The sequence below is a fragment of the Coffea eugenioides genome, chromosome 2, assembly GCF_003713205.1.
Source record: "Coffea eugenioides isolate CCC68of chromosome 2, Ceug_1.0, whole genome shotgun sequence".
NCBI lineage: Eukaryota > Viridiplantae > Streptophyta > Magnoliopsida > Gentianales > Rubiaceae > Coffea > Coffea eugenioides.
In genome coordinates, this window is record NC_040036.1 from 74660737 (window position 1) to 74671959 (window position 11223).

Here is an 11223-nt window from a genome sequence, read left to right on the forward strand (position 1 = left end):
CTATTTCATCCCTCACATTTCACAAAAATATTCTTTTCGTCCCTTACTTTTAAAATGAAGCAATTTCGTCCCTGACATTTAAAAATTAAAACTATTACATCCTTGAATCCAATTTTCAATCTAAATCAAACCACCTATCAACCCGATTACAAATTTTGAAGGTATAATTGGTAGATCACTTGGTTAACTCAACTTGAATATAACTCAACTTGAATTCCTACATTATCATTGTATACACTGATGGTTTTATGTACTTACCATATCATTTCAATTTAAATTTAAACACCAAATTTTGTATTTATGATACACATCTAGACTTGCAAGCGAATATACTAACGATGCATGAAAAGATTTACCCAAAAGAAAAATCCGACTATTCCAAGACAAATAATGGCCTTTATGTTATAATGTTTATTTTTTTGGTTTGATAAATGTCATGTGAATATGATGAAATTGACCGAGTGACCTATCAATTCTATCTCCGAAATTTATTACTGGGTTATTTGATGGTTTGATTCAAATTGAAAATTAGGTTCAGGGATGTAATAGCTTTAATTTTTAAATGTCAGGGATGAAATTGCTTCATTTTAAAAGTGAGGGACGAAAAGAATATTTTTGTGAAATGTGAGGGATGAAACAGGTCATTTTCCCTTTAATTTTTGTATTTAACATGCCATGCACGTTGTTTCTTTCCTAGAATGGAAGGATGATAATTTAACATCAATATGTATTTTCGCACCAAAATGGTGAAATGATCTTATTACCTGCCTATGGCAAAGTGATGATAAATTTTATTTAAAGCGTCAAAGTGTGGCAAGTTTCATAACATAGAAGCCAAGGTGTAATTAACCCTTAAAGATAAACGCACTAGTACATGATAGATGGATTTTTTTTTAACCTTCTCTTGTTCCAACTCACATCCTTTCTATTCCCAATTTCTAACTTTTCGATATAAAATTTGAATCCTGAATGTAACAGCGAGAACGATTTTAAAGGCTGATCTAATGATTGATAGATGGATATTTGAAAATTCTAGGATGATATACATTTGTCCTCTTTATTTTTTTAAGTTTTGAATCTTGGTGCCCTCAAAAAACTAGAATTGCAACTCCCCATACAAAAACTTTTTAGGTTCTATCACCATGTTGCTAAGTTGGTTGTGACTTTTATTAAAGTGCTTATTTTTCTGGTTCATGGTGCAATCGTACGTCAAGGACGAAGCGGAATAAATTCTGCCATACAAACAGACCTGATCTAATCTGTCATTCTTAAGTTGACCCCCCAAAGAGTCAATCTTCCCTTCTCCAACAATTGTCATCTTCTTGGTTTTTATTTTTTTGGGATACCTTTCCTCTGAGCAGAATGTTGCAGTACATCTCCAACATTGGGCAGAATGAAGTTTTTGTCTAGATACCTTTTGAAATGAAGAAAATCATATTTCGGTCAGTTCAGCAAAACTGCATAGTTAGTATGTAATACCGTTTCATTGTGAACAATTCAACTCGCATTCATGTGGTAAAACTTGTTGCACTATTCCAAATTTCTACTCAACTTATTCTTAACTTAAGATTTTTTTCAGTAAATAAATGGTTTTTTCTTAAGTGAATGTTAATAATAGCAGGTGATTTCAAGCGAAAGTTAATAATAGATTGAGTACATGGTTAACCTTCTCCAATATCCTTCGTACATATTGCTTAAGTTACTCTTTTTTTTTTTTTTTTTTCCAGAAAGGTAGATGTTTTTATTGATAAAAACTTACGTATTTGAGTAACGGCTCAAAGAACTATACAACGTGTACCTTTGACAGTTAAGGAGTAACAAAAGTTCTCCCCTCATATCTGAAATTGCCTAATTGCTTAAGTTACTCAAGAGACAGCAAATCAAGAATGTGGGTTTTGCAAAATTACTTGTGCCAGAGTTTAGTAGGAAGCTGGGAATGGTTGGGGGAAAAGAGGGCCAGAAACTGCCTCGTTTAGTAGGTAAACAGTAATAATATAGCATATACTAGTATAAGATATTGCTAAAAGTCTTCCGAGCTCGGGCAGCCGGGGTAAATTCCTGATGATTCGGTGGGGCCCGCTCTCTCAGGCGCAGTGGGATTAGTTGGGGTTAATGGCGGTGTCAGGTATCCAGTCCCAGACCGCTACCCCAGCTAACCTGGTTTGACAAAAAAAAAAAAAAAAAAAAATATTGCTAAAAGTCTTGGTTTTCTGATCTAGCTCTTTGAATATTTGTAAACCCTTGTTCATTGTCAAAAATCCCGGTAGAATAATAGGTTACTAAAAGTTGCAAAAGTGATGTTTCTCAACAAAAATTTACTAACTTGATGAATATCAAAGTGAGACGCAATTGAATTTCAGAAGAGTTTGTACCAATGGAATTGATTGTACTAGTATTTCAGAAGAGGGGAGCAAATTGCAGTCTTACCCTCAACTAAACTGATAAAAAGGGAAAAAAAATTAAAGAAAAGTTAATAAAATCTTGAAGCTGGCAAAATCTGATTCTCCAGTACCAAAGGAATTTAGTACTTACTTATTGCCGATGAGCTTTAATGCTTTACCTAATCAATAGTAGTAGGTTGGGAATGGAACGTAAGTAAGTGTAGACTTCTCACTTACACTATAAAAAAAAGGGGTAATTGAGGTTTCTTGCATCATTTCGATACTAGATGCTGTTACACTTTTGTTGAAATATACTAGAAAACTTTACTCCCTTTATGGTGACTATATGAGCTATTTTTAGTAGATTTTTTGAAGTATTAGTGTCCTATTTCTGAGACATTGTAGTTATACTTAGTTTTTGGTCATCTTTGAAGATTGGGATTTTTGTTTTTTATATTTTTTTGACTTGATGTTTGGAATCTGTTCATATTATATTGCTAGATTGATCTTTGGCATCATACAATTTGATGAAGTTTTGTAGAAAAATGCATAATACATATTAGTAACAATTTTAAATTAGCCATTTTAATGTGTAATGGAACAATTAATTGGTTTTAGAATGTAAGAAAAAATCTAGTAAAGTTAATTCATAAGCAAGAAGAAGAAATTAGGGAGGGGGTAATATGGTTTCATCAAAATAAAAATGGGATAATGGGAGTGCAAATAACATTATCCTAAAAAAAATTATATACAAAAAAAAACATTTTAAAAAATCAATAGTAAGTTATAAATTGACAATATTTAAATCATTGCCTTATTAGTAGTCACATTTATTTTTACTCAAAGAAAACAATTACTTAAAACTGGTCTTGGATTCAAATATTCATGCCCCTTTCCCACTTTTTAAATTCCATCATTCCCCTATTAGAAAAAGTAGAAAGAAAAAGCTGGTAAAAAAGCACATAGATAATATGAATATTTGTATGTTGCACTTCTTTAAATTATGTAGGTGACTATATATTTGATTTACCAAAATTTAGTAAATATTATATCAAATGATTTTTTAAAAAATGGGTCAAGGGCACTTATCAATACACCTCATCAGCATTTAATTTACTATGTGAATATACACTCACATTTAATACATTTATATATATATATATTTTAGTGTAAGCAGAAGGATTCGAACCCGAGATCTCTTGCTTACACTCCCTTCCCCCGTACCACCCAACCCATCCCTCCCCCCTTACATTTCTATATTTAAATACTCGTCAAAGTTAATTTCAGTTTTGTCAAAAGAATTAGGGAAAATGACCTATTTCATCCCTTGTATTTCACAAAAATATTCTTTTCGTCCCTCACTTTTAAAACGAAGCAATTTGGTCCCTGACATTTAAAAATTAAACCTATTACATCCCTGAACCTAATTGTCAATTTGAATCAAACCATCCAATAACCTAGTAATAAATTTTGGAGATAGAATTGATAGATCATATCACATGACATAGATCATATCACATGACATTTATTGAAAAAAAAAAAAAAAAAAGTATAACATAAAAGGTCATTCTTTGTCTTGGAATAATAGGATTTCTTTTTTGGGTAAATCTTTTCATGTACCGTTAGTATATACACTTGTGAGTCTACATGTATATCATAAATACAAAATTTGGTATTTAAATTTAAATTGAAATGATATGGCAGGTACATAAACCCATCAGTGTATACAATGACAATGTAGGAAAGATTAATTCTTCTTTTTTATGTTATAATTTTTTATTTTTGGTTTCATTAAATTTCACGTGAATATCAAGTTGAGTTAGTCAAGTGATCTACCAATTATACCCTCAAAATTTGTAATTAGGTTGATAGATGGATTGATTCATATTGAAAATTGGGTTCAGGGATGTAATAACTTCAGTTTTTCAATGTCAAGGATGAAATTGCTTCGTTTTAAAAGTGAAGGACGAAAAGAATAATTTTGTGAAATGTGAGAGATGAAACCGGTCATTTTCCCAAAGAATTAACACGTGAGAGTCCAAGGCACCTGCTAACCAAATCCGGTATCTATATAAGGTGTTACCTTCTGAGTTTTAATACGCGTATTTCATTAGGTGTAACACAAAAAGTATAACATAGCATGCAAACTTTCTTTATATATATATATATATATATATAGACACACACACTATATGTTAATTGTCTAAAATAATTTTGCTTTTGCCTTGGCATTTTTTTTTTCTTTTGAAAAGGATTATCTCTGTTTGGATTGGTCATTTTCTGAAAAACAAATTATTCGTATACAATGCTACAGTAATATATAAACAAAAACAATTTCAAAAATACCAAAAACAAAAAAATAAAACAACCTCAAAACTACAAAAAAAAAAAAAACAACTTCGAAAACACAAAAAACATAAAAAAAATCTCAAAAAACACAAAAAAATAACCTAAAAAATAATTTCATCTACAGTAAAAAGTTTTTCACCTACATTGCTACAGTAAAATATTTCAAAAACACTCTAAAAATAGCCAATTCAAACGGAGCCGCTTCATTGAGTGATATATAATTATAATTATTTGACAGACAACACCATGCTCATTGAGTGATATATAATTATTTATTACACGACTAACAATTGAATAAATCTTATTTTTAAAAATTCAATAATTCAGATTGTCGCGATTAGATTGTGTCACGTCCAGATTGCGGGTCATTGGTTGTTCGGGCCTACCAAGTTTTGGCACTTACGTATTACATAACGGGCGGAAATAATGCGTTTCATCTTCTCCTCTTCATCTTTGACATCAATTTTGGCCTAAACTTGCTCTCTCAATCACTCTTTTAACTACTACTATTACTATCTTTCTTTTCTTTTTAAGATATGCCATTTTCATTTTGAAACATTTCTTGGTAATAGTTTTATCTTCAACTACCGGAATATGTACCAGGCAGGCAAAACAGGCACCAAAATACGCTCAAAACTCACACACGTCATTTCTCTTTCTCTCACACACAGTCACACAGTAACAGCTCAATACTTTTTCTCTAATGTTTAATTTGCCTGCTGACCGGTGAGGGTGCTTTTTTGCTTTGTCTTCATTCACTCCCTTCCTCAGTCTTCACACTGACAGAGGGCCACCAAGACACACACAATGCTCATCAAAATTTAAACTCAACCGACCAACCACTCTGCTATTCAGATCTCTCTACAGATTTATTTATTTATTTTTCTACTCCAGACATATGTAAAATCAAAAGGGCATTTCAGAAATCTGGAAAATATTAGTGGGTTTTACTCGGATTCCTGGCTGGTAACTTTCGATTTGAAAATGTTTCAACTTTATTAGATTTTCTTGATGTGCATTCTTGCCCCATGATAACGTAGTACTGATGTTCTAGTTCTAGTGTTTGTTAAACACAAGAAAAGAAAGGACCTGTATGCATAAAATGCTACTATGGTTCACTTTTCTTGAATTGTTGGACTTAAATGCTAATATGAAAGTTCACATTTTTTTGATCGTATAGGTACTTTTGTTGATGGGTTTTTCTGGGTTTCTCTATTTGTTTATGTTTTCAATTATATCTGCATAATCGCTGTAGTGATTTTATAAATGTGTAAACTCCGCGTGTGTTGCTTGCTTGTTTTAGTGTATTTTGTGGTTCTTGAATCTAGGGCTTTTCTTGATAATTTAATATATGATGAAGCGATTTTTTACGTTTATGAGTCAATAAAAGGATTTTGAAGCTTTTGGAAACACACATTTTCTGTTTTCTTCTGTAGTTTGACTTATAATCTCGGTATACTTGGTTTTGAATGAATAATGTGGGCACTGAAACTGTTGCAGTTTTGTATAAATTGATGATTTTGAGACTCAGGATATCTCTTGCTGATGCAGCTAGCTGGATCTCCTTTAGTTGTGTTGATGATTTAGGGGACTTGATTGATTTTTGGGATTTGAATGAAAAAATGGAAGTAGAAAAGCGAAGTTCCAAGGGTGGATTTCTTCATTTGTTTGATTGGAATGTTAAATCCCGGAAGAAGCTTTTCTCCGGCAAATTTGAGTTATCTGGTAATTTTTTGTTTAACATTTTTGTTTCATTTGCTCTCTTAAGTTGAAGTTTGACTCTCTCTCTCTCTCTTTCATGTTTAATCTGTATTGCTGTTTTTTCTCTGAAGGTTTAATGTATGATGTTTTGACTGCAGATAATCCACAGCAAGGTAAAGAAACTTTTGATGATACAACAATTTCACGTCTTCGAAAGGTACTTTTCTCTTCATTTTATTATCCAGATTATTTTTCACCTTATCTTAATTTGTTTGAAAGAATTTAAGCTTCCTTTTATGAAGGCGCATGACAATGGGTGTGGTCCAAGTACCAGAGGGAACGATGGTTCAAGTTATGCTTCATCTGTAAATGGTGATGAAATATATGGCACAAGAGCTCCGGGGGTCGTTGCACGACTAATGGGATTGGATACACTTCCTACTTCAAATGTTTCTGAGCCCTGTTATACACAATTTTTTGATTCTCGCTCTTTTAGAGATTCTCATTACTCAAGGGGTATGCCTGATTTCCGGAGCGAAGAACACATCATAATCTATGACAGCATGCGGAATAAGCTAGACGGGTTCACCAAGAATCCTGTTGAAGTGATGCTGCAGAAGGTGCAGAATCGACCAATTGAGAAGTTTCAAACTGAAGTACTGCCCCCAAAATCTGCGAAGCCCATTTCAATTACTCACCACAAGCTTTTGTCTCCCATTAAGAGTCCAGGGTTCATTCCAAGTATGAATGCTGCTTATCTAGTAGAGGCAGCTGCCAAAATCATCGAACAAAGTCCTCGTTCAACTGCTAGACATAAGTTGCCATCTTTGGGTTCTTCTTCAGTTCCTTTGAGAATCCAGGATCTTAAAGAGAAAATGGAGGTTGCTCAGAAATCTTCTAGGACTCTTCAAGCTTCTCAGAAGGCCAAAGAACAAAGCTCTTCCAAACAGGTAAAGAGACAAACTAGGGACAGGGTCCAAGGTCAAGGAGAAGCTCCAGACATGTTTAGGGTTTCTGATACATCAAGAAATGCTGGTTCTCAGAGTATCAAGAATAAGGAAAAATCAGTTTCACTGGCTGTTCAAGCTAAGGCTAATGTTCAGAAGAAAGAGGGATGTACTGCAATTGGAAACCGGAGTTCTGTAAACCATAAGGAACCTAATGATGTCAGGCATAGCTCTTCTGGTAGGAACCAATCAAAAATCCAAAAGAATGTTGAAAGGAGAACATCAACTGACAAATCTTCTGATGTACTTAGGCAAAATAACCGGAAGCAAAACTTTGCTTCAGCTAAAGAGATGGAAGGTTCAAGGCCTCCATTTTGTCATCAGAAAGACAGGAAACAGCTGTCTTCAAATGACGTATCTAGGCCGAATAAGACTGTAAATAAGATTGTTGTAAGCACTCCTGTCATGCCCAGAAAGACCTCAATCCATCATGTTGGAAAGGAACAACTTCCATCAGCAGTAAAGAGATCTTCAGGAAAGAAGCAACCAATCAATGGAAACAATTTTTCTCATGGAAATGATAACCAATCAGTGAGTAGAGGCGAAAGGTCTATAAAATGCAATTATGAAATTGATAGGTGCAGTAAATGGGATGCAGCTGAGAGAAAAAATGGCACGGATGTTGTATCATTCACATTCACTTCTCCAATTAAAAAGTCATTATCTGCTTCTAGTTCACCTGTGAAAGTCACTGACAAGAAACGAGGCTCATTCCTTGTTCCCACAACTAGTGAAAATCAGTCTTCTTTTGGTCTGAATGTTGATGGTGGTGATGCTTTAAGCATTCTTTTGGAACAAAAGCTCAAGGAGTTGACATCTAAAGTTGACTCATCTAATCAAGACCACTTCCATTCAGAGTTTCCTTGTAGTTCTGCTGGCAGTTGTGAAGATTCAGTGTCTACTCTCACAATGACACATACCACATCTGGTGAACATCACAAAAATTCCCAACTTGATGTGCCTCTGGACAAACTGGGCATCCAACCTAAATCCGATAGCTCTTCTATTGATGAACTTCACCTTAAAGCAATGCAAAAGTGGCAGGTAATTTGGTTTATGATTTTGTCTGTACGTGTATTCTTATGGGTCATGTTTTTTTGACTGCGTTTGCTGTAGTAAAAAATGAAAGAAGCATACATATTCCTTTGTTTACCCAGAAAAAAAAAAAAAAAAACCTTTGACAATGCTGCAAAACAGTAAAAAGTGATTGAAATTCTCTATCTCACTGGAGCATTACAAGTATGCCTTTGTTGGTTCAAAAGTTTATTTGTTTTTTTGTGAATGAAGACATCACATCAATACAACTACTAGTGCATTCTAGGTAACAGGTAACATCATTATCAGCTGGTGTCATCTTGTGATCAAGGAATGGCTTCAATACAACTGTGCTGTAACCCGTGATTCCTTTTTTTTGTTGAACAACTAGGTAGATATTGTTCTGGCATCTATGTAATTCAATTATATGGGTTACAAACCAAGAATGGTCCTATGGTGGTTGTTGGTTCATTTGTAGAACTTCTGCCTAATGGCTATGAGCCTCTGTAGAAGTTTGAACTCAAGGACAAATTGGGTGATTTCCCTTATCAGCAATAGAGTATTTTAATTGGCGGCCTTAATTTGCTTTATGTAGTTTCTCTTTTATCTTTTTTAACCAAATTTCATCAAAATTTTTTATCTCCCTTTAAAAGTTCATTGCATGTTGCATTTCTAATAAATAACTCAAATCAACAGTATTGTAGAATGACCAATTCTATTCCTTGTACTACGATCCTTGTTTAGATACTTCTTTTTTACCATGATTAAGTCAAATCTACATAGCTAACGTGTACAAGTACTTGTACAGTCATGTAGAGAAGCCTTTATATTGCAAACTAACTGCAGTGATCACTTCTCATATTCCTTGAATATCTGGAATACGTTAGTTGGGGATTAACATCTGCTAATTTCATATCTGTCTTTCTCATCGTCATGGAGTAAATCACACGGTTACTCTTACAAGAATCACATAATGAAGTTGCTCTTGCTAGAATTTTTACCTCTTACAACTCTTGAAGTGATTCACTAACTGTACATTATATCAGTCTGTTTGTTTAAACTCTTATCCCACTTGTTTAGAGTCAGATAATGATGCTTATTCATTATTATTACAGTATTCATTTAAAACAGCTCTCTGTGGAATGTCAGTTGGCAAATTTAAATGAGATTTGGCTGGAAATGCCAGATGATGAACAGTTGCCGCCAATACGCTACTTTTAAGTTTGCTTGTACCCAAACAAGTTTGTTTGCCTTTTAGCTCTTAGGCTTCAACTGTTGGTTTGTCCTAATAAACATCCGTTAAGTAGTTTTTGTTCTTTCAAGTTCAAACTATGGTGTCTCGCATGATTTTGGACTCCATATTAATTGAAAAATGCATGTAGTGGCCTCTTTCTTCTTGGCGCATGCATGCATTTGTGTGGGTTAATAAGCAGCATAACACTTGCTAATTTTATTCTGCCCATATAGTGCTGAAAAGAAGTATTGTACTCTGTATTTTCTTCACCATTCTCAGGGTGTACAGGAGATGGAAGAGCTTGGCTTTATTAGATATGACAGAGACCCCAAATATCAATCCTGTGGTCCAGTGTCAAGTTTGGAACCCGCCTACTCAGAGAGTAGTTGCAACTCTCTAGATAGCAACAGAAGTATTAGCAGTGAGGGTAAGAATGCTTGTCCTCTAAGTACTGTTATCACATTTTTCTAATCTACACTGGATTGAGATAGACTATATTATCTGGCATTTTATACATAGTCCAAGAACTATATAATTGATCTATGATCAACTGCATAATAAAGATTTAACTGATGGCTGTTAACATTTAGGATACACGAGGAGGTTATGAATATACAGAAGCCTATGAGCCTTAAAGTCTTGATTGAAATATTTAATCGGACCAACTCTTTTAGTCCTTAGTAGAATTTTCTTTGGGGGTTGTAATTTAGGATCTAATGTAATATTTTCTTCAATTTCAGCTAGCAAGATGTTTTTGGCAGTTGAAGCTTATGAAATGACTCAATGGAGCTCCACTAGAAAGTCCCGACCTGTGGAAGCCGACATGGAAGTATCAGATTCTGCCTCTTCAGCCTCTCTCGGGGCCACAAGTGTAACAGATACAAGTTCATCATTCACTTCAATGATTACTAATGAATCAGCCAATTGGGAGTTGGAATATATCCGGTGTATACTTGTTAACACTGACTTGTTGCTGGAGGAGTTTGCACTTGGTGAGGCACACAAGGTCTTAGCTCCCAATCTGTTTGATCAGTGGGGTGAAGTAAAACTAGGATCAAGTAAAAATGTGGAAAAGAACTTCAAGTTAGTGCAAAAGGTATTGTTCGACTATGTTGAAGAATCTCTAGAATTAAAGTGCGTGCAGCTTTTTAGTGGAAGCTGGAAATCTTGGACTAAGCTAGCAGCTCTGATTCAGAAGAAAGATTGGTTGGCTGAAGAACTGGGCAGGGAGATTTCAGGCTGGACAAGCATGGAAGATTTGATGGTAGATGAGCTTGTGGACAAGGACATGAGTACCAAATTGGGGAAGTGGGTTGATTTTGAGATTGAGGCATTTGAAGAAGGTGTAGAAATTGAGAAGAGAATATTGAGTAATCTGGTTGATGAATTGGTTGATGATTTCTTGCTGTTCTAAAGCATTGCAACATAGGCTACATAGGTTTTACATTACTCAAGTATGACTTGTAGATACATGGTTGTTGTGATGGGCCCAAAAATATAGAGGCTCACAAATTCA

The 11223-nt window shown here is 34.3% G+C and overlaps 1 protein-coding gene across 3 annotated transcripts; it reads left to right on the forward strand.

Annotated features, from left to right (window-relative positions):
• Positions 1 to 5515: 5515 nt before the first annotated feature.
• LOC113764028 lies at positions 5516 to 11223 on the forward strand. 3 transcript variants are annotated; one of them, XM_027308063.1, is made up of 6 exons: positions 5516 to 5696; positions 6282 to 6455; positions 6590 to 6648; positions 6734 to 8482; positions 9987 to 10134; positions 10448 to 11223. In XM_027308063.1, the coding sequence occupies exons 2-6, from the start codon at positions 6353 to 6355 to the stop codon at positions 11119 to 11121; spliced, it is 2733 nt and encodes a 910-aa protein (XP_027163864.1). In that variant the 5' UTR covers positions 5516 to 5696; positions 6282 to 6352; the 3' UTR covers positions 11122 to 11223. The 3 variants fall into 3 exon arrangements, with proteins under 3 accessions (XP_027163864.1, XP_027163862.1, XP_027163863.1); XM_027308061.1 differs by lacking the exon at positions 5516 to 5696 and having other exon boundaries at positions 6231 to 6455; XM_027308062.1 differs by lacking the exon at positions 5516 to 5696 and having other exon boundaries at positions 6231 to 6455; positions 9996 to 10134.